This window comes from Moschus berezovskii, chromosome 25 (genome assembly GCF_049115385.1).
Source record: "Moschus berezovskii isolate FMDL1 chromosome 25, NW_MosBer_1.0, whole genome shotgun sequence".
NCBI lineage: Eukaryota > Metazoa > Chordata > Mammalia > Artiodactyla > Moschidae > Moschus > Moschus berezovskii.
Genome location: NC_142484.1, coordinates 39,976,333 through 40,000,776, shown reverse-complemented (window position 1 = coordinate 40,000,776; position 24,444 = coordinate 39,976,333). Strand labels below are relative to the sequence as shown.

Genomic DNA, 24,444 nt, shown 5'->3' with positions numbered 1-24,444 from the left:
ACCGCCAGGGAACTCCCCTGAAAAAACTTTTAATACTACTGAAAATAATTTCTCTATATGTAAAAATGTATATTGGATATGTTTTTCCAAAAATCTCCAAATTTTGATATGTTTGATTTTCATTTATTCTAGCAAATTCCACTGTAAATATAAATGAAAGATTATAAATGCAATGCATTTGGCACACTACTGTGAATATGCTTTATTTTTAAGTAAAACATGAATCATAGCCCAAACAAAATGTTTTACCTCTTGAGTATTTTAAGCTTAAGGGAAGAGAGTCATTAATGATGAACATGTTTTCACTTTTCAATGTTTTTAATTTTTTATAAAGATCTTAATTAAACTTCATAGTCACTAAGCAGTTTTTAAAATGAGGCTTCATTGATCCTTTTGACTTCATGCTTTCAAATAGTCATTATCTTCAAAACATGACAAATTTCAGAATCCATTAAAAATTATTTTATTCAAATTATGTTTTCCAAAAGAGAGGGTTCTGTGCTAGTCGTCTTTGAAAGTTTTCATACCTACAAAAGAAAAAACATCTTTATAAGAAATTTAATTAGAATCTTTCATAACCTGATAAATAACTCATCAAAAAGCAAATAACTTTACATGTCACTTCTAAACAGCCAAGATTAAATACCTAGAAAGTTAAAAAGTTAATTTGGGAATTTAATTATTAATGTATAAGAAGATAGCAAGCACAGTGATTTAACTGGCTGTATCACAAAGCACAAATCATAATACATTTATTATCTTCGGCAAATCTGAGAGCTAGAAAAGACCTAACAAAAAATGAAATCTAACTCCCCCACCCTCTTTTCATAGATGAGACTGATTTGCTCAAGGTCACAAAGCTACAAGATAACAAAGCTCAAATCTAACACATTCCAGACCAGGCCATGCTACACCACGCTACCACTTAGCACAGTCTCCTTATGCACCTCCCTAACACTGGGATATTCAAAGTGAAAGAAACATCTATAAAAGAGAAACAGAGAAAAGCTAAAGAAACAGATTTACTAATCATTCATGTACAGGGTACAGTATAAACCACTCTGATGTTTTATACATGTTTATTTTAGATCAAGACTTTCTAAATTTAGGAAGAAAAGTTTTCACTGATATTTCAAGCTTCATATATGGTACTTAAACAATTCAAGCATATATATATATAAAAGATACAGACCTTAATTGTGGTCCCTAAAGAATATTACTTGGGGTAGAAATTTTTCCTAATGTGAACTCTAAAGTACGTACTATTTAATGGCATGCAAATGTTAATGTAAGCTGATGTCCACTATAAAAAATGTTTAAAGATCAAAGAAGAAATACATTCATAAGCAAAATATATATATGGTTACTCAAAGCCTTAATATAAGAGCTACATAATGCCCCATACCATTTCAGAACCACGTTTGCTGGAATGAACATTTCAGATGGACTTGGTGTCATCTGGGCCTGAGAGACAGCAAATGATGAAGCAAAATTGTAGAAGTTGTCCAGCATCTTTTGTGTGAACTAAAAGTTAATAATAAACAGATTAATGGGCTGTACTAAATACAGCAGTATTTTTAAATATTAAACTCTAATATTTTTAATTTAAAATGCTGCAGTAACTTGGTTTAAGGACTAGGAATTCTAAGTCCAATGCTGCCCACTAAGGGAAGTCATAAAATGACACTATGGCACAAAAGCATAAACATCTGCCTTTAGTACTATCTTTATATCTCAAAGAATTTCTATGACTTTCAACTATTTTTAAGTTTCTAACAAATTCATTTTATTAAAAAAAAAAAGATAAAAAATTTTTCCTTCAAAATATCTTCTTTTATCTCCACCTCTGGAGATTCCCCTCTCCTCAAATACCACCCTGGTCAAATCAACCTGTTTCCTCATCCAAAACAGTAACCATATTTAAAAAGTCTTTTTCTTGCCAGAAAAATTTTTAAAAAGTATGAAAAAGGAGCAACTGGTCACTTGCCATCAATTACAAAGACGGTACTATTCCACTTATCACCTGGCCTGTTTGCTCTCACTGACCCTCAAGTGGGCAAATCCACTAACACCCTCCAGGTCTCCTGGTAGATGCCAGAAGCACACGGATTTACATTTCTTGAGCATCAAGTGGGTTTAAGCACTAAACCCAAAATTAATGAACTACTAACAATAATAATACCTTTTATTCTCTCAAAAATAATCTTCCGAACATCACTTTCTCAGAAACACAAAACTAGCCATGAAGATTCTTGCTGTCTCTTTTCTACATGAGAAGAAACATGTTAACAGGGTTTTTGTTTAATAATACTGAGATAATTTAACCCAAGAGACTCTACTGTTAAGGTACTTGAACCAATGTGAGAGTTCAGTAAGAGCATGGACTAAAAGTTCAGTATCAAGAAAAAAAAAAACCAACAGCAACCCTCCACACAAGCAACAAAAATTTTTAAATGGAACTTTAAGAAGATCCAACTCATGACAGAAAGTCTGTAAGGTACCTAGGGGAAATGCTAAGACAAGCTGACAGTAAGATATTTGTGGGAAATATTTTAAGAGTGTATTGACAGACAAGAAAGAAAACAAATGAAAGGACTTTTTTTTACCACATTGAGTGGAAAGACACCATGTGTTCATGAATGGGAAAACATAATTTAATAAAGGCACATTAAAACCTATAAATCCAATGTTATTTTCAACTACATTCCAAGAAGATTTTTCATGGCACTTGACAAGCTGATGCTAACATTATTATCAAAAATACTCAGGCTTGTTTTGATGATTAGGAGGAGGGTCTTGGCCTACCAGATATAACTGGCAAAGGGACAGGCAAATAAACTAACTGGAATAAAAGGGAGAGCCCAGAAACAAACGTTAAGTGTATGTGACACATGACATACAACAAAGATGCTATTACTCAATTAAAAAAAAAATGTATGTGGGAACTTCCCTGGAGGTCCAGTGGTGAGGAATCCACCTTGCAATGCAAGAGACACAGGTTCAATCCCAATTTTATCTTTTTTTTTTTCTGGTTGGGAAACTAAGATCCCAATGCCAAGCAACTAAGCCCACGAACCGCAACTACTAAGCCTGCAAGTCTCAACGGGAGATCCCGCAGGCCACAACCAAGACCAGACACAGCCAAATTAATTAATCAATTTAAAAATAGGGACTGGGCTTCCCTGGTGGTTCAGTAGCAGAGTCCACCTGCCAATGCGGGATACACGGGTTCAATCCCTGATCCAGGAAGATGCCACATGCCACAGAGCAACTATGCCACAACTGAGCCCACAATCTGCAACTACTGAAGCCTGTGCTCCTCAACAAGAGAGGCCGCCACAATAAGAAGCCCATGAGCTGCAACTACAGAAAAGCCTGCTTAGCAACCAAGATGCAGCCCAGTACAAGATGAATGAAAGAAAAAAATTTTTTAAAGATGTATTTGCTTTAAAATAAAGAGTTCCAAGAGGAATGTTTACAAGACAAATTTTAAATTGCTATAAATATATATAAAGATATTGAATGGGAATTTATACTTGGAAGAGTTTGGGCATAAATTATTAGAAATGGAAACAGAAATCCATGCAAAGGAAAAAATGAGGAATTTATTAACCAAGAAAAATAAAACGTTATATAGGACAAGAAATATAATCATAAACTTGTAACACATGGCTCAGCTCTGAAAAATATTTACCAGGTCATAATACTGAAAATTTGGAATCTTAACTTGAAGATCTATATTGGAAAGGAGGGGAGAAAAGATACCTGTGTGTGCTGGAGAGCAGAAGATTAAGAGAGCTAAACCACGCTGGGCTTGTGCTTATGCTCACTCAGTTGTGTCCGACTCTGCGACCCCACAGATTGTAGCCCACCAGGCTCCTCTGTCCATGGGATTCTCCAGGCAAGAATACTGGAATGGGTTGCCATTCCCTTCTCCAGGGGATCTTTCCAACCCAGGGATCAAAACCAGGTCTCCCACATTGCAGGCGGATTCTTTACCATCTGAGCTACCAGGGAAGCCCTTAAATCATGTTATGTTTCGATAAGTCAACAGAAAATACCTATAACAAATAAATCAATAAAGACTCAACAAGTTTCTTCTGAGACATGGAAGTAAATACAAGAAGAAAGAGTGGGGGAAAGCGGGAGGTTGAAAGTGACTGCTGCTGAGGAGAGTAACAGCAGAATATTAAGAGGTATAATAGAGAACAGCTGTTTTGCATGTAAAACTGACTTTCTCAATCATGTGCTACTGATAAAAACTAAAATCAAGTAAGAACAACTAAAGGCATAAATTACATACAAATTGTACTATACATATTCTGTTGAAAAAAAAATGAAATTTTTTTAAGTACTGAAATAGGAAAGATACATAAAGTTAGAAGAGTAGCTATTCAGACAGGGAAAAAGAGAAGCAGAGAGCAGTGGATTGTAACACTTTATATAACTTTTTAACTAGTATAAAATATAGCAAAATGTAACAGTTGAATCTAAGTAGAAGACTGTGTGCATGTGTGAGCGCTTAGTGGAGTGGACTGTAATCCCATGGACTGTAGCCATCAGGCTCCTCTGACCATGGGATTTCCCAGGCAAGAATACTGGAATGGGCTGCCATTTTCTTCTCCAGGGGATCTTCCAGACCCAGGTAAAGAACCTGGGTCTGCTGCATTACAGGCAGATTCTTTACCTTTTGAGTCATTAGGGAAGCCCAGGAAGACACATGGAAGTCTTCAACTATGCCCCACTATAAAGACAGCCTTACAAGGTCAGGCACTATTTTATTTTGATACCTGTTTTTATCTATTTGTTCTTTAAAAATGCCTGGCACACAAAATGTACACAATAAATATCTGTGGGATGTACTTTTCTGTATATTAAAATATTTCATAAAAAAATATGTTTAATAAAAAGGTCAAATAATTTATTATAGAGTTAAAATGTCTTTCTGCCCCTCTCCAGGGATAACATCACTTTGGCATGTATTTTCCAGACATTTTTCACATACAATCTATATGGAATAACTGTTGAGTATTGCTTCGTAACTTGCTTTTTTCAGCACAGTTTATTTTTAAATTACTGACAAAAATTTTTAATTGTCATTCTTAATTTGGCCCATTCTCCAGAGAGTACATGACAAGCTGGCTCTTAAATTCACAGCCACAGTTCTTAAAAGTATGCTGTCCAGCAAGCCCAGAGGTTTCCCTGTCCACTCATTCATGCTCCTCCTCTCCTAGAGGACTTGGGGATCTTCCCAACCCAGGGATTGAAACCTGGTCTCCGACACTGCAGGTGGATTTTTCAGCATCTAAGCCACCAGGGAAGCCCCTCATTTACATTTCCAGTATTTCCTCTCCCCTCAATCTCAGCTGATGATCTGCTTCCTATTTTACTAGAGAAGGAATCGAGAGAGAACCTGCACAAGTTCCCTTCAGCTCGTTTACTAACCTGCTGCGTCTCTATCCATACTGTAAACATTGCCCGTTATCCTTTCTATTACTTCCTAACACAGTCTACTTCCTACTCAGATACCACTTTCACAAGTCTCCCCACTCTCCTGCATCTTCAATTTTTCTCTCACAAATGCTTTATTCCTGTCAAACATGATATAGCATCTCCTATTAAAAGCAGAAAAAAAAAATTTTCTTGTCCCCACAGCCCTCAAGCAACCAGATCACCCATCTGCTGTCCTTCGTAACAACACTCACCAAGAGTCATCTATGGTCACTATTTCCATTTCCTCTCCTCCAAGTCACTCAACCTCACTACAAACTCCTTTTCCACCTCTGTGAATTCTTGTCAAAGTCTTTAATGACTTCTACCTTGCCAAGGCCAATAGTTAATTCTTAGCCTTCATTTACTTGATCCATAAGCAGTCAATACTACTGATCACTTCTTCCTTCTTAAAAACCAGTCTTGAAAACTGTATGTATCTTATGTTGAATTGGTTCCTTGTTTTTCAGGTCTACTATATCCTTCTACTTCTCTGTATATTCATTCTATTAAGTTTTGAGTTTGATATTGAAACCCCAACTAAAAATCTTTTACCTACTTAAAAAGAATAATCATAATATACAGTGGAATTATACATAACTTTGTTATTTGTATTTTCCAAATCTCCTGTAAATGTGCTATCATATCTTAATAATTTAAAGAGGTTTAAAAAAAGTACTTCTCTTCCAAAATACCATTTCTGGGGGTCTCCTCCTACTTTGGGTATTCCTTTCATTCCTCCTGATCTCTTAAGCATCTCAACTTCGAAATGGCCTCAAGCTCTGTCACTGGCCAATTTTTCTGTTCATAGTTATTTCTCAGTGATCATATTTACTCTACAACTTCAAATACCACCTTTACACTGAGGGCACCCAAATTTTTATCTCTCATGAACCTGCCACCTCCAGCTATCTATCTAATAGACATCCCAAATGCAATACAACCAAAACTCAACTCCCGATTCCACTCCCAGCCCATACTTGTTCTTTGTACAATATTCCTGTGCTCCAGCTCCTGGAACCAGCATCCTTAGAGCCATAGTTGATGTCTCTATCTCGGACTTTACATGTGATTCACACCGTGAGACAGCCATATTCAAATTATCTCCAGAAGAGATATCAACTACTTTTCACCAACTCCATTTGTACTCCCCCATTAAACTCTCACCGAGATTTTCGCAAGAGACTCCTAACCGCTCTTTCTCCTTCCATCTTTGCCTCATTACAGCTTCTCTCCAAAGATGCAAAAGTGATCCTTTAAATACTTAAGTTAAATCATATTACTCCCCCGCTCAAAACTTTTGTTTTGTTCTCCAAAAAGAACTTAAGCCAAAGCCCCTCCAAAAGCCAATGAGATTTCGTATACGGACTCTCCTTATGGGGGAGCGGCTTCCCCATCATCTCCACCTCATCTCCCATCTCTCCCCCTTGCTCACTCTACTCCAGCCACAAAGCTTCGCTTTATTTTTCAGACATAACAAATTCCTACCACTGGGCCTTTGTATTAGCTGTACCTCTGCCTAAATCATTCTCCCCTTCAGGCCTTTGCCTTACAGATTAAAAGTCAACCCTTATGAAACTATGTGATTTTAAGCAACATGAGGACCAGAATCTTGCTTATTATCAGATTCACAACTGTATACCCACAGCCTAGCATATTAACTGTGGGAGGAAACGGGGGGAAAAGTTAATATTTAAACTTATTTCAAAAAATCACTTTGAGCTATTTTATCACTGTAAAAACTAAAGTATCATCAAAGCATTTATGAATTTTAAAATACCTATATAGAAGGGAGACAAATTGAAAATATTCATGGAAGCCAGTATGTTTACCTTCATTTTTACATGAACTCTACCACAGGCTATTGTATGAAGTATAGAATGTGATTTGTAAACTATTTTAGAAAATGAAAGGTGCACTCCGTTACCTGAGTGAATGAGTCAACTGAGGACACAGCAGCATTACCCACAGGAGTCTGCTGAGCCAGACTGTCCAGCAATTCCACTGAAATCCCAATCTGAGCAACAGATGGAGTTCGGACAATATTCATGGTTCCAAAGGGGTGTTGGCTTCCTTCTCCTGAAAGAAATTAACACGTGCCACATGTTTCAAACTTAACTTGTATATATATAAATTCCTTCCTAAAGATGTGAAGAACCGCTGATTTATATGCACTAAGAAGTTCTGTCACCTGAAAGTTTGTCTTTTCTCAGCTAAATGTAAAAGGATGCCTCTGTGTGTATTTGTGTGTGTGTGTTAGTTGTTCAGTTGTGTCCGATTCTGTGTAACCCCATGGATTGTAGCCCACCAGGCTCCTCTGTCCATGGGATTCTCCAGGCAAGAATACTGGAGTGGGTTGCCATGCCCTCCTTCAACGGATCTTCTCCACCTAGGGATAGAACCTGGGTCTCCTACACTGCAGGCAAATTCTTTACCATCCGAGCCACCAGGGAAGCCCAAAAGGATGCCTAGTTCTTACCATATAAAGAAAAGTGAAATTTTCCCCACCAGAAAAATAGCTGTCATTTTTCTAAAAACTTATAAAATTATTACAGCTAGAAATGAAAATTAAGAGAGTAAGACAAAAATAAATGAGAGTTATACAAAAGATTCTCAATGCTGTGATAAAAGGATATCTTTAAAGATTTTTAGAATTAGTTTTAATATTTTCTGATTATTATACAAAGAAAGAGTTCTCAATTACCATTATGAACAACATGGCATATTTGACTACTTGTCATGACTCACCCCACTCAACACCTGAGGATTATCAAATAGGCAATAAGGAAATTTGCAACTTATTCAGAAAATAATAATTTTCCACTTTACAATATATCATTTATAAGTGTATATATATAATATATCATAAATACATAAAACAGATTACATGTGTATTTGATATACCTGATCCTCTAAGTGTCTAACTTAAACATGAAAAAATATAGGTCAGTTTTATTAATCCATATAAAACAATCATGAAAGAAGGAAAAAATACAACGAACAGATTAGTGGTTTATCTACTCTTTTAATAAGACTATAAAATGTCTAAACTAATACTACAGAACGAAAACCTGGGACAACATGCATTCCTAATAACCAGAACACTCACTCAAAGTATCAAAACTCTTAGATTTTCAGGTATCAGAATACAAAAACTTGCAACCGTCTATGTTTCTGTGCTTTAAAAATACACACACTCTTCACTAAATGCGACTGGTTTTTAAGATATTTTCAGTATTTTATTTTTCTTAATTTCCTCCTATTTGTACATTTTCCAGGTTTACTTCTGTTATTTCTATCAATGGGTCCGAGAACATACTCTGCAATCTTTTAAAATATACTAAGATTTGTTTTGTGGCCTGATGTGTCAAGGAAATGTTCCATGGGCACTTGAGAAGAATGCATATGCTGCTGCTATTGAACAGAATGTTCTGCTACGTCTAATCAAGTTTACAGTGTTGTTCAAGTCTTCTGTTTCTTTGATGATCTTCTGTCTAGCTGTTCTGCCCGTATTTAAAGTAAGGCACCGACGTTCTCAATTACTGTTGAACTGGTTATTCCTCTTCTCCACTCTGTCAATACCTGATTCATGTATTCCGAGGCTCTTTTAGGTGCACACAAGTTTGCAACTGTTACAACTTTCTGAAAGACTGACCCTTGGATTTCTGTTCGCATATATATTTTTTCATCCTTTACTTCCAACCCACTTATCTCTCTGAATCAACAGCTGAATCATGTCTTTTAATCTATTCTGCAAATCTCTGCCTTTTAATTGGAAAGGTGAATTTTGTGTTAAATAGATACTTGCCAGTATACCATTTTAACTCCTTTATCATAATTTTTATTATATTCTTTAAATGATGGCACTACAATTACAATTAACATCTTAATTTATAACAACTCTAATTTGGATTAATATCAGTTTCAGTATACAAAATTTAAATTTCAGTATACAAAACAGTTTCAGTTCAGTATATAAAATTCAGTATACAAAAACTTTGCTCCTATGTAACTGCTTCTCTTCCTTATGTTGTTTATTGTCACTAATTACATCTTCATACATAGTATGACTATGTTGTGGTGTTGTTAGTTGCTAAGTCATGTCCGACTCTTTTGTGACTCCATGGACTACAGCCTGTCAGGCTCCTCTGTCCATGAGATTTCCCAGGCAAGAATACTGGAGTGGGTTGTCATTTCCTTCTCCAGGGGATCTTCCCAACCCATGCATTGAATCCGCATTCTCCTGCACTGGCAGAAGGTTCTTTACCACTGAGTTACCAAGGAAGCCCACTATATCCATAAGCAGACAATGTTTTATGTCATTGTGTTTTATATCAAATAGGAAGAGCAGAGTTACAAAGTATGTATTAATACTGACTTTTATAATTATCTCTGTAGTTACCTTTACCTGTGTTTTTACTTAACATGCATTTGAATTACGTCTCAGGTCTCATTTCAGCTTGAAGGACCCCCTTTAGCATTTCCTGTAGGGTTAGTCCTCTAGTCCTGATTCTCTCAATTTCTGTTTATCTGGGAGTATCTTTATTTTGCCTTCACTTCTGATGGCTACAGAATTCTCGACTTTTTTTCAGTACTTGTGATACATCAGCCTACTGCCTCTGGACTCAACGTTTCTGATGAGACATCAGCTGTAACTTAATAAGGACCCTTGTACATGATGAGTTACTTCTCTAGTCAGTTCAACATGTCCTGAAGCTAATCCTACTTGAGTTTGTTGAGCTACTAAGTGCAGATTAAAGTTTTCATCAAATTTAAGAGTTTTAGGGCGGTATTTCTTCAAATATTCTTTCCACCCCTTCTGTCTCTCCTCCTCCTCCTCTAGGACTCCCAACACTGACATGCTTGACGGTGTCTCACAGGTTTCTAAAGCTCTGTTCATTTTTCATTCTTCTTCCAGTTCTTCAAACCTGATTATTTTACCTATTTTCAAATTCACTGATTTTGGGGGGCCTACTCAAATCTGCTACTAAAACCCTCTAGTCATTTTTCATTTCCATTACTGTACTTTTCTACTCCATAGTTTACTTCCTTTTAAAATTTTTTTCAATTTTTACTTCTTTTTTCTTTGATGATATATCATTCTCCTGATTTCCTTTAGCTCTCTGAGCATGTCTGAGAAGTTTCCTTAAAGTCTTTGACTATTTAGTCCAATGTCTCTACTTCCTAGGTAGTTTTTAGTCATTTCTTCTGTGAAAGGGGCTTGCTTCTTGTATGCTTCATAGCTTTTTGTTGAAAACTAGATATTGAATAATTGATAACTCTAGCAATTAGATGTTTCACCCCTTCTTAAGGTTTACTGCCACTGTTTGTTGTAGCTGTTTCCTTAATGATTTTTCTGAACTAATACTATAAAGTCTTTATTTTTTATCACTAAAGTCCCTTATTAGCTTAATGATCAGCTAGTGAATGGAAAGAGATTGCCTTAGAAGCCTGGGAGCAAATTCTCCCAACGTTTTGCAGGTGGGCTCCATGTGTTGAGACATGGCTTCAAAAACTCATGCCTTCAAGGTCGGCCAGCAGTGAGACCTTAGGACCTTCTTAGATCTTTCCCAAGCATGTGCAGAGCCCTGGACACCCATGTGGTCATTTAGATTCCTAGGAATTCCCAGGTCAGAGAATTTCAAAGTCCTTGTTTCCTAAGTATCTTATTCACCGCCTTCCCTTCCAAACTTCTTGGTTAGTCTGATGTTTGCTCCAACTGTTGACACTTTCTCAGGCATCAATGACCTGTAAATATTTGTAATATATATGCAAATATTACATTTACCTGTAAACATTTTTGACAAACCCTTGCAAGAAGTCACTTTAGCAGTGGAAGAGTTCCAAGTTAAACAACATAAAGGCAAGCCTTTATGAATCTGTCTTTCAAAGAATCAAATAAGTTAATTACAACTAATTATGAATAACATCCATTCTGCTCCTTCTGGTATCAGTACCAATACCAAGGACAAGGTCTGTTACTTTCACAGCTGCCACTGAGCAGAGGAAAAAGGGTCGAGATCAAGGTGGACTAAAACACCACAAAGCTCACTGTTCTCATAGAGATTCAGTGTGTTTTCTTAATAAACGTCCCTCTGGTTGTGACAAGCCTTTGGTTAGTTTCCAGGGGCCTGAAAAAGTTGATTCTGAGAGTTGCTTCCAGTTTTTTGTTGTTATTGGTATTGTTGCTTTTATGGAGGGATAATTTTGGAATCCCTTTCTCCATCATTTTAACTGTTTTAAGCTGAGAATCATGCTAAGTCCAAAAAATTGCTATTTGTCTGAGTATCAGGCTCAGGAAAATGACTCAAAACACTTGCCTTAGTTATAATCACCCAGGGAGTGATGTGCCCAAGCAAAAAGCCCTGTCATCTCTAATCTCCATCTTTTATCGTACACAAGCTCTCGGCAAACGAGTGGGGTCCTAAGTAAAGCTAAGATCCACTGTAAAAACTGGGGCTAAGGAAATATTCTGACTTTTTCATTTTAGAGCTCTCTGGAACCAAGACAATGTAAGGGGGGAAAATAAAACTCCAAGTCTTCAATAATCTTTAATCAATATTTTCAAAGAAATCTACTGTGCAATTAAGTCATTCCTTTAGTCAATTTTATTCTCAAAACAGGTTTGACACAGTAGTTGATACCCTCCAAGTACAAAAGTTCTTGTTTGCAAACCATAAAATAAAATCCTGGGAAAAAACAATGGAACATAAAATACAAACTTACAGTGAGTGCTAATTTTGTATATGAATTCATGATAGCCCAAGTCAAAAGAAAAACATGATCAGTGACACTGAGTCTTACAATAAAAAATTAAAAAGCAAAAACAGAAGGGAAAGTGAAACATCTGGTCTGCAAAAAAAAAAAAAGCATACATTGCATAAAGTCCTCAGTAACATTCCAAGAGTAAAAGAAGCAGCAAATTTTTTAAGGCTGTTTCTCAAAGTATTCCTCTTCACTAACCTAACAAGGCATAACTCAAGACGAGAAATCACATAGGAAACTAGTGTTTTACTGTTAGTATACAAGGAAAAGCAGTCATCATCATTTACTATCTGGGTCTAATTGACTCATTTAAAAATATACATTTTGAGTCATTTCACAAAAAAATGTTTGGAAGAATAAAGAGAGTAAAAAACAACTTTATTGAAATTTTCAATGAGTTACAAAGCACAGCAAACTCAAATACACATTCCAGATTTCCCACATGTGCCTGGTATTTAAGTTAGAATAAAACAAAATGAGCCACATTCTCTGAATACAACTGTTCATCAAGTGTCACTAATAAATGTGGAATATATGCATTTTATAAACCTGACTCTTGACTTTAAACACATCTCTGTTAGGTTCAAGCTTATCATTACTTCTGGTCCTTCTTCTAGTAGTTGTACTGTCAAACTGCAATCCTTGAAATTCTTAAGGGCTCATAACTTGTTGAAGAGCAGCCACCTTCTCTGATTTTTAATTTTCAAATCACTGTCATTTCTAGACTTATGAACATTTAGAATAATCAATCCAATTAACTTTTCATTTCTACATTTATTACCTTCTCATCATCTTTGCATTCCATTGGCAAAAAAATTCCTTTAGATTTTAAGTAAACATAGAAGATATATTTTTCACTTTCACCGAGAACTTTATTGAACCATGTAGTCATTGTTTTGTCCCATTACCTTCCACCATTTTTCATGCAACTTCATAATTCCATCTTCCTGAAATGTTTTATCTTTTTGAGCAAGGAACTATTTCAGATACCTTTTACAGTCTTTCAGGGGGCTGAAATTTTTTCCATTAAGAGAATTTTACAAAGACAGAAATAAATGGAAATCTGAAGGAGCAATGTCTGTGAACACAGTGGATAAACCAGAACTTCCCAGCCAAGCTGTAACAGTTTTTGCCTGGTCAACAAAAAAAACGAGGTCTTATTATCCTGATGGAAGAGTATGCATCTTCTGTTGACAGATTCCATACACTTTCCATCCAGTGTTGTTTTCAGTTGTTCTAACTGGGAGCAGTACTCCTTGGAATTAATCGTTTGGTTTTCCAGAAGAAGCTCCCTTCCAATCCCACTATATATACAACATCACCTCCTTTGGATGAAGATGGGCCATTGATATGCTTCATGGTGGTTCATTTCACTTGCCCCACAATCCCTTCCATTCCACATTATTATACAGTATCCACTTTTCATCACTTGGCACAATTTGTTTAAGAACAGAACATTTTCTTCTGTGTCAGTAGAGAATCACATGCAAAAATATAGTCAAGAAGGTTTTCCTCACTTAACTTGTGTGGAACTCAGACATCAAAGTGATTAACATAACCAAAGCAGGTGCAATGTCCACTTACAAACTGTATTCAGTCAAATTTGGAGCACAAAGATAAGAGATGAAAGAACACCAGCACATATCCTTCAACCACACGTCTAAGATTTTGCCACAAAATACTACATGATTAATTCCTCCTTGCTAAATGAATGAGTAAGAATACCATATTTTCTTTTGGTCCTTAGAAATATACTGTTCAATCATCAATTTTTAAGTAAGAAAATTCAATGAGATCATCATTCTTTTATTTAAGAAGACTCAGTCCTGAGATTTTACTTATATGATCAACCGCACCACCATCACAAGAGTCTAGATTGCTGTTATTTGCCTCTTTGTATTTATTTTCTGATTTATGCAATAAATGTAAAATTTGTTCCTCTGTCAATTTTCTTCTCTTTGCCATTAAAAACATAAAAAATTATTAATTCCTAATTCTGTCCAATAAAAGTAAAAAGCAGACAGTGAAGATGGTGTCTCCAGTCTCCCTTTATACTTTGTGAAAGATGACATAATTCTTTGGACAATACAATATGAAAACTGACTGAGGGATAATGCAATAGCAAACTAAGGTACACATGCAAAATCTGGCCCATAACCTAACATAAGATCTTGAAGCGAAGGACAGTTTTCACATTTTTAAAGGGTTGTTTAAAGAATATGTCACAGTGACCATTTGTAGTGCACAGTCTAGAATATATACTATCTTAAGCTTTACAAAAATGTTTGCCAACCTCAGCTTCAAGTAATTCCATCATTCTTTATTTTTCTTATCATTTCAGCCTTTTTCCCCCCATAGTTGACAATAACTAATGAATAATGATAAATAATTCCTTGGATGAAATAACAAAATGTTTCAAAATATAGACAAAATAAGATCATTAATATCCCCAAATGCATATTAGATTTATAAAATGATCCAATGGACCCATATGGTAACTGTAAGATAGAATGAACTTTAAAAACAGATTAAGTAAAATAAATGCTTTCTCTGTTCTTTGAAAGACCCCTGCAAAAAATAAAACTCATGAAATAGCCATCTAAGACTTACAAGTGTCCCCTAAAAGAAACTAAAAGTGAGTCTATTAGTTAAGGTATTTTTGATGTGCTAAGAGATGAGGACTGAAGAAAACTGTTATGGGGGAAATGAGCAATTTACTATGAAGTGACATTTGAAATCTGACATACGCTAAAAAGCTACAGAAAAACAGCCTTATTATGCTTGTTGAAAATCCTCTTAGTATAGAATATAAATATTTAGAAATCACAGATATATAGCCCTAAAAGTTCTGCTTCATTTCTATGGATAGCCTGACAAGCCTGAAATACCATTTTTCCTGAATGCATATTTTAAGAGCTATGTGACTTCCAAAGGTTTATCAATAATGAATCTCTTAAACCAGATAAAAATGTTCATTTACCTGAGATTGAAGTACGTCTAGAATTTGGATGTCTGAACTGTATTTAAACAATCACTATTTACCAAGTATCTAAAGTCCATCTCTGTGCTCTACACACTCTAAAGAACTTAAGGTGAAAGATACAACATTCCCTACTCTCAAGGCACTTTCACTCTCATAAAGCAGTCACAATTACGTAACCTTTCTGAACAGGTTTCATTATCTGGGTGATTTTTAAGATACCTCCTAGAGCTGTCTTTCTATAATATTATAAAAACATAATAATCATTTCTTGAGCACCAACTATGTGCCAGACAGGCACTATTATGCATTATCTCTAATGTTCCCCAAAACACATTCACTGTAGGTATTATTATCCCCATTTCACCTGAATTCTCCTCTAAGGTTAAAGAACCTGGTCAAGACTACCCAGCTAGTAACGCACTGGGACTCAAAGAGGTCTAGTAAGCTCCAAGGCTGATGCTTATTTCTGTTCATTATCCTGTTTATACCAAATTCTGTAGTATGAAACTCTATACTGATTTTTACTCATTACTTACTTTACAATAAGCATTCAAGATAGCAAGTCAAGAAGTAAAAGGTTCCCATTCTGGCTCTAGTTCCACTGCATAAGAATAAACTGATCTTAGTGGTATGCTAAAACTGAAACTCCAATATTTTGGCCACCTCATGCGACGAGTTGACTCACTGGAAAAGACTCTAATGCTGGGAGGGATTGGGGGCGGGAGAAGGGGACAACAGAGAATGAGATGGCTGGATGGCATCACCGACTCGATGGACATGAGTTTGAGTGAACTCCGGGAGTTGGTGATGGACAGGGAGGCCTGGTGTGCTGTGATTCATGGGGTCGCGAAGAGTCGGACACGACTGAGTGACTGAACTGAACTGAACTACTGGTATCTGGGAGGTGGGGGCGGGGGTTGTCTTTTCTAATCCCCTTAACAAGATCAATCCAATTTTAAAATGAAAACTAGAATCAGTTTAAACGTTTCTTCTTGGCAACTGAGCTAGATGCAAAAAGCCAAAGCGGTAACATTAAAATACAGCAGCAAGCCCCAAAAGAGAACTATAAATCAGAAAGTCAAATGATTTATAACAAACTCTAATTTTAACATTCCTTGAAAATTCTCTGGTGCTAAGCCTAATTTTATGAAAGACAAAGGCTGAGCAACAGTGTAAAAGTGTGGCAATTAAATGGAATGCACAATACTGACTGGACCCTAGATAGAGGAGGAGAGTGCTATAAAAGGCAGGACTGGGAGAACTGGCAAAACTTTAATGCAGAATACAGACAAGAGCACTGGATTAACGTTAAACTTGCTGAACTTGATCATTATACTGTGATTATAAAAGAATATCCTTGCTCTAGGAAACATATGCTGATGTATTTAGGAGTAAAGGGGTATGATATCTATAACATTTTCAAAATTTTCAGGGAAAAAATATCCAGAGAATCATAAATAAAATGTAACAAAATTAATGAATATGGCTCGTCTGTCCATGAAATTCTCCAGGCCAGAATACTAGAGTTGGTAGCTGTTTCCTTCTCCAGGGGATCTTGCCAACCCCAGGATCAAAACCAAGTCTCCTACACTGCAGGCAGATACTTTACTGTGTGAACCACCAGAGAAGCCCAAATGAATACGGAAGAAGAATGTAAACAATTCCTTACACTATTCTTATAATTTTTCTCTAATTTTGGAATTATTTCAAAATATAGTTGCTTTAAATTTCTTACTGCATATACCTATGGCTGATTCACGTTGATGAATAGCACAAATCAACATAACAATGTAAAGCAATCATATGCCAATTAAAAATAAATTTTTAAAATGTGCTTTGTACCATTTATTAAATAAAAATTTTTTAAAAATTTTAAAAATCCCTACTGCAAAAAAAATTTAAGTATCAGAAGTGATACTTCCAGAATTTTATTCCAAACACTATCTCACAGCAGGGCCCTAGCCAAAAAAGAAAAAAGGTAAAGCCCCACCATAAGGTAGGTGCCTAGTTGAAGTGCGTGAAACACAAAATACCAGCCTTCTCGCTCACCAGAGTATTCTGAAAAGCTCTACCACCTTCATGACTATATTTTATTCACATAAATATATAATTCCTCTTTATAGCACAGGTGAGTTAATCAGCAATTTCTTAATCTATTAAGTACAATCACATATTAAAGTGCTAAAGACACAATATAAAACATTTAAGTTCCACGTAAGTGTTCTTATTGTATCTGACCTAGTGTCCTACTCCCCCACCTGCTCTTCCAATCTTGGCCTCTTCTGTTTCCCATTCTCCACATAATTCTCCACTGCAGATGTAGCTGGAATTCTCCCTGACTGAGGCACTGAGCCACCTCCTCATTGTATCTTGGAACACTTTAAAATAGTTAACCTATAGAGAAAAGGAAGGTTTTAAGTTGAACTTAAGTATGTGTAGGAAAGAATATGTAGATGTGGCTTAAAAAAACTCTTCAAATAGTATATGAACTCTACAAATATTTACCTTTGACAGATATATGCATATAAACACATAAATATGCGTAATATAAAATTTTTCAGTTACATATTTTTGGTAAGTGAAACTGTTTCCACCTTCCAAGTTCAGAACTAAAATTTTAAATCTTAAAAGATACAGTATTCATGTTCTTTATATAGCATGAACCAAAACTTCTTAAAGTCAACATTCCATGGCAGTTCATTATTCACATATTGCAAGTTTCAACAGATGTTTACTGCAGGTGAACACCAGCACTCAGTTGGCTGCTATGTGAAGGCTGAGTTTTCTGGTGCATCTCACACTTTAATAAACACTACTAAGGCTAGATACCAACTTCAGAACTCATACAAGACAGTTTAAAACTTTCCAAAAGTAATGTAAAAAATATTTAAGAAGTACTGTGAGATCTGATAATCATTATACTGTACAACTAGAAATACTTAACATGTATGTGGAAAGTAAATGTCTAATTCTAATTACAGATACCTTTTGGGTCAATGAGATGGACACACATGACAAAGTAGTCTATCTCCCAAAAAACCTCATTAAGAAAATCAGAGATGCAGCCCAGTGAGAAAATCCCCAGTACAACCTGGACCCGACCATGAAATGCTTCTCTGGACCAGATTCAGTCCAGAGCAAAGGTGAGCAGATAATCCTTTGTCTCTGTATTCAACTCTAAGGATGTGAAAATTCTGAATTTTGGGGGGAAAATGTAATGTAGAGTATTTATAATAGATCTTTTGGCATCCTATTGTCCATACCTGACACTCTCACATGCCACTAAGAGTCGTAATGGTGAACTTCAGTATGAAGACTAACAAGAATGGAGATAAATATCCTTAATTTAAAATAAATCACCAAAATGTGATTTTGCTTTTTCCAAAATGTGACTTTTGCCATAAAGTTTTTGTTGTCATATTCAGAATTTCACTAAGTGGGCTAACATAGCAAGGAAAAGTGGAGATGACACCCAATAAAAATGACCAAATTCAGGTTCAGAGTTGTCAAATACAGATTTTATTTTGTCAGTATTAATTAATGGTACAGTGTAAAAAGTTAACAACACGTATCATAATTCCTAGAGGAACCACTGAAAAAATACAAAGATATAAACAAAAAATAGTGGAAGAAATAAGAATTTTTAAAATACTCAATCCAAAAGACCTCCTTCCCAAAAAAGGAGGAAAAACAACTAGCAGATAAAAATTTAAACCTAACCATATCAGTAACATTAAGTACTAATGGTCTAACTGCCTTATTTAGAACGGCATTGTAGCATGTATATTATCATAAGTGACCAGTCCAGGTTTGACGCATGATACAGGATGCTTGGGGCTGGTGCACGGGGATGACATGGAGGGAGGATATGGGGAGGAGGGAGGTGGGAGGGGGGTTCGGGAGGGAGAGCACATGTACACCCGGGGCGGATTCATGTCAATGTGTGACAAAACCAACCAATATATTAATGTAAGGTAATTTGTCTCCAATAAAATAAATTAAAAAAAATAAAAAATAAAAGGCAGAGATAGTAAGAGGTTAAAAAACAAGCACATCTAACTACATACTATTTACAAGACACAAAGATTTATGTCAAAGATAAAAATAAAGAAAAACATAACATGTGAACACTAATCATAAGAAAGCTGGAGAAACTATATAAATTTTAGACAAAGTAGACATTAAGACATGACTTTAAGAAGACTTTTTAAGAAGCATAACCAGAGAGACAGGGTATTTCATACTGATTAGAGGATCAATTCCTTATCAATCTTGGATACTCATAAAACAGAGGGAGGAAGAATAGAGAAAAGAATTAGGGCTTTTCTTTCTTTTTCCTGCCCCAATGCCCTCTTACTCCTCCTATTCAATATGGCGTTCAAAGGACTGAGCAATGTAATAGTCAATAAAAAAAAAGGCATAAAAGTTAGAAAGCAGTAAAAAATCTTTTTCATTAATGTTACGATCATCTATATTGAAAATTCTAGGATACAACCAGGACTATTAATAAAGGGATTTTAGCAAGATACTCAATGTGCTATACCCTTTCCTCCATCCTTCAGTGTACAAAGTCAATACACAAACACCAATCGCATGACGCCACCAAACTCTGGCAAGTGTGTGGAGCAACAGGAACTCACGCTGCTGGTGGAAATGAAAACTGGTACAGCAGTGCAGAAGAGAATGTGGCAGTTCCTCACAAAATCAAACATACTCTTACCATAATATCCAGCATTCATGCTTCTTAGTATTCAAAGGAGTTGAAAATGTCTATATACACAAAAATCTACACATGAATATTTACAGTAGCTTTATTCATAACTGCCCAAATTTGAAAGCAATCAAAATAACATTCAGTAGGTGAAATGATAAACTATAGTACATCCAGACAAGGCAACACTGCATGCGTGCTCAGTCATGTCTGACTCTTTGCGACCCCATGGATTGCAGCCCATCAAACTCCTCTGTCTATGGGATTCTCCAGGCAAGAATACTGGAGAGGGTTACCATGCCCTCTTCCAGGGGCTCTTCCCCACCCAGGGACTGAACCTGCATCTCCTGCATTGGCAAGCTGATTATTTACCACTTAGCCACCTGGGAAGCCCTAATGCAGTATTACTTAGCACTAAAAAGAAAATAAGCTATCAAGTGATGAAAAGACATGGAAAAACTTTAAATGCCTATTACTAAGCAAAAGATGCCAATCTGCATAAAAAAGATTTCACTTGTATAATGCCAACTATATGACATTCTGAAACAGACAAACCTAGAGACAATTTTAAAAAAGTCAGTGGCTGCCGGTGGGGAGGTGAGACAATGTGGTACACAGGCAGAGCACAAAAGATTTTTCAGAGCAGTGAAAATACCCTGTATGACATTATAATTATAATATGTATGACATTATAATTATAGATATATATCCTTAAACATTTGTCCAAGCCTACAGAATGTACAGTACCAAGAGTGAACTCTAACGTAAACTGTGGACTTTAGGTGATTCTGATGCGTCAATGTAGGTTAAAAGAAAAAAAGCATTCTGGTTAATGATGTTGATAATAGAATGGACCTAAGCATGGATGGGAGCAGCAGTATATAAGAAATCTATGTACCTCCCTCTCAATTTTGTTATAAACCTAAAACTGCTCTTTAAAAAAAGCTTGATTTATTTAAAAAAAAAAAAAAACAAATGTACTTCTATATATCAGTAATGAGGGCTTTCCTGGTGGCTCAGCTGGTAAAGAATCCACCTGTAATGCAGCAGACCCTGGTTCAATTCCTGTGTTGGGAAGTTTCCCTGGAGAAGGGATAGGTTACCCACTCCAGTATTGTTTCCCTGGTGCCTCAGACAGTAAAGAATCCACCTGCAACGTGGGAGACCTGGGTTCAACCCCTGGGTTGGGAAGATTACCTGGAGGAGGGAATGGCAACCCACTCCAGTATTCTTGTCTGGAGAATCCCATGGACAGAGGAGCCTGGTAGGATACAGGACACAGTCCATGGGGTCGCAAAGAGTCAGACACAACTGAGCAGTCGACTAAGCACAGCACAGCATACCAGTAATAACTGGAAATTTAAAGTAATTTGAGGGGCAAGAAAAAGCCAAAAAGGTAAACAATAAATAGGTAAACTATAACCTATCAACAAAATGTAATTCTATACTACTATTTTAAACAAACAGGAAAAAAGGGACCATATACTTCACATCCATGTTTCTGAAAACCTTTTAACGCATATCATCTTTTATTTTAAAACACATGAAAATCTCATCCTGTATTACCACTTCAGCCCATCTAAAGACCAGAGTGTGTCTGTTTCTCACTCTACAGTACCTGACTGGTGGAAAAGGAGGGTTAAAAAAAAAAGAAGAGAAGATTAAACAGTAAATACTTTTTAGCACATTAAAATATCATAAACATTTAATTTCATATGAAATAATATTAAGTGAAAATGGCAGAAAATAGCAGTTATAAACATCTGAACTATATATACACATAAAACAATGCATAGGAATGTGAATGTAGGCTTCTCCTTAAATTTACTTTGGGAAGTGAAAAGATCAACATCGTTTAGAATAGTGAATAAAAATCTGGGTATCTAGATTCTAATCCCTGCTCAATTTTAGAAACTCTCTGAAACTTTCTAGATCTCAAGTATCTCAACAGTAAATTTAAAGATTGGATGAAATAATTTCTAGGGCCTTCTATTCTAAAATTCCATGGCTTATTCTCTTATTATACTTGTCAAGGATATGCTCTATTAGTTTTCTGTAGCACCAACTACCTTTCTTATGATTCTCTAACAACTGCCAAGGCAATAATGATCCATTATCCACACTCAGTACACTTTTTCCAAGCCTCTCACACCTTTATTTAAAAGGACATTTTAATCCAGGAATTCAGTTCCACTTGTAGGTGTTTCTTCTACAGAAATACAGTGCTAAAAAATATGCACAAAAATATATGTAAAAATATTTACCGTAGCATTGCTATAAATAAAAAATGGAAATAATCCAAATTTTCATCAATGAGGATTCAGCTCAGTTCAGTCGCTCAGTCGTGTCCGACTCTTTGTGACCCCATGGACTGCATAACTAATCAAAGGGGATTAGTTAAATATTCATTTTGGTACTGCATAATATACAATTGTTTGAAGAGGTACATCTACACATACTGCCTTAAAGTTAACAGTATTTCTAAGTGAAATATTTAATTTCTCTGACATCCAGTCTCTTGAAAGCCAGAGGCTAATAATATCCACCTCTAAACGTTGTTATTACAGAATCATGAAAGCCTAGCACAATGCACTGCAAGAGCAGATACTCAATGTTACCCTTTCCTTCACTCTTTCAACATCATAAAATCTTCCTAACTGGCTGCTCTGGCTCTAATCTCAACAAAATTTTCCAAGCCATCCCAGACAATCATTTTCCTAAAACATCATTTTTTAAAATATCATTCTCCTGCTCAAACACTTGCCTACCAGAGGAAAAATAAATGAAAACCCCACATGGTATAACCATCGCACAACAGCTCCACTTTACCTTTAAACCTTACTCGCATCCCCATCCGAGACTTCCCAAATAGAAGTCTATCATGCAATGGCAAGCCACTCCAGTACTCTTGCCTAGAAAATCCCATGGATGGAGGAGCCTGCTAGGCTGCAGTCCGTGGGGTCGCTGAGGGTCAGACACGACTGAGCAACTTCACTTTCACTTTTCACTTTCACACACTGGAGAAGGAAATGGCAACCCACTCCAGTGTTCTTGCCTGGAGAATCCCAGGGAAGGGAGAGCCTGGTGGGCTTCCGTCTGTGGGGTCATACAGAGTCGGACACGACTGAAGTGACTTAGCAGCAGTAGCAATGCTACCTTTAAAGGTCTCCTCTTCACTGTCACCTGAAGGTGTGGTGTACACTACTGCTTTCATAACTTCGCTGACTTCCACATGCAATCAACTTCCCATCCTCCCACTTCCATCCCAACCAAATCTAGTCATGCTTCAAGTTCATGCTCCAGGCTAATCTTCCATTTAGCCATTTTCAATCATCTCAGTTCACTAATCTGCTTCCTATGAATACTGTCTTGGAGCGGTTTCTAATATTCACAGACAGATATGGAGACCCTAAATGAAAGCAGTCATCAATTTGAAGTGTATATGCTAAGGATGAAGTAGATATACAACAAAGTTTTCACATAAGCAAGTATTTTTTATTCTGTAATTTGCTTAATGGAAATGTCTAAAGCAATTTCTAGTATACTTCTCAAGTTTTTTAATAATTAAAAATTATAATACAGCAAAAGACCTATAGTGCCGCCTATAGCAAACTACTTTCTAAAATCAAATTTTATTTTTGTCAATACTCCCTTTTATGTGTTGATCTGAGTGTGCATATAATTCCTGTAAACCAAAGAATTTCTTTATGTAATACTACCAGTATTTCATGACTTTTACTAAGTTTTTAATTCAATGTCTCTTCCACACTAAACACCAAGCACAGTGTATCTAAAGATGAAACCTGCAAGACTGATTAAAACTTTCCCAATTCGCTAACCACCAAACTGTATCCCCTAAGCTTGTGCCTTTTATTTACTACTTTAAGGATTTCTAGATCCCATGAAAGAAGGAAGAAAGAAAGGCAGTTTCTTCTCATTTAATATCAAACCTTTCCTTCTACATTTTAAGAGTTTAGTCCCATCCTAATTCTCAATCATTATCTCAGATTGTTCCAGCATCAGTCTAAAAAATGTATTCATTGTGTAAACTCCTTTTCAGAACCCAAGAGTCACAAAGAATCTTCTATCAAAATAAAACTCACAGTAACTGGTTTTAAGATCCCCTACCCACTGAAATTCTCTCAACAGAGCCCTCTGCTCCTCACCTTCTCCAACCAAAATCTTTAAGGCAAAATTAAGAAATCTGTTCATCATCCAGAAGAGAACCACAAACACTACCAAAATTTAACATGAAATTTGCTTCATTTGAACTATCTTCCCTACTCCAAAAACTTCTGCTAGATTCCCTAATAAATTCTCAGTTCAATCACAATTGCCTAAAGTTACTTCACCAAGTCTCTCTTCCACCCTGCTGAGCTAATTAACTAGATTTGCTCAATGTAATAATGTTTATAAAAGGCATCTCAAAGCTTCAAAAAGATAAATCCATTACAAGTCTACCTATTCTTAAAATTGCAGTAATATGCAAATCCCA

The 24,444-nt window shown here is 36.0% G+C and overlaps 1 protein-coding gene across 1 annotated transcript in view; it reads right to left on the bottom strand.

The window, feature by feature from the left end:
- Positions 1-447: 447 nt before the first annotated feature.
- Positions 448-24,444, bottom strand: part of HIKESHI (heat shock protein nuclear import factor hikeshi) — a 36,037-nt gene continuing 12,040 nt past the window's right edge. Inside the window, exons 3-5 of the mRNA XM_055416164.2 lie at positions 7,418-7,569; positions 1,406-1,524; positions 448-527 (exon numbers count right to left, since the gene is read on the bottom strand). Coding sequence (XP_055272139.1) covers positions 473-527; positions 1,406-1,524; positions 7,418-7,569 — 326 coding nt within the window. The 3' untranslated portion in view covers positions 448-472. The remainder of the gene's footprint in view (positions 528-1,405; positions 1,525-7,417; positions 7,570-24,444) is intronic.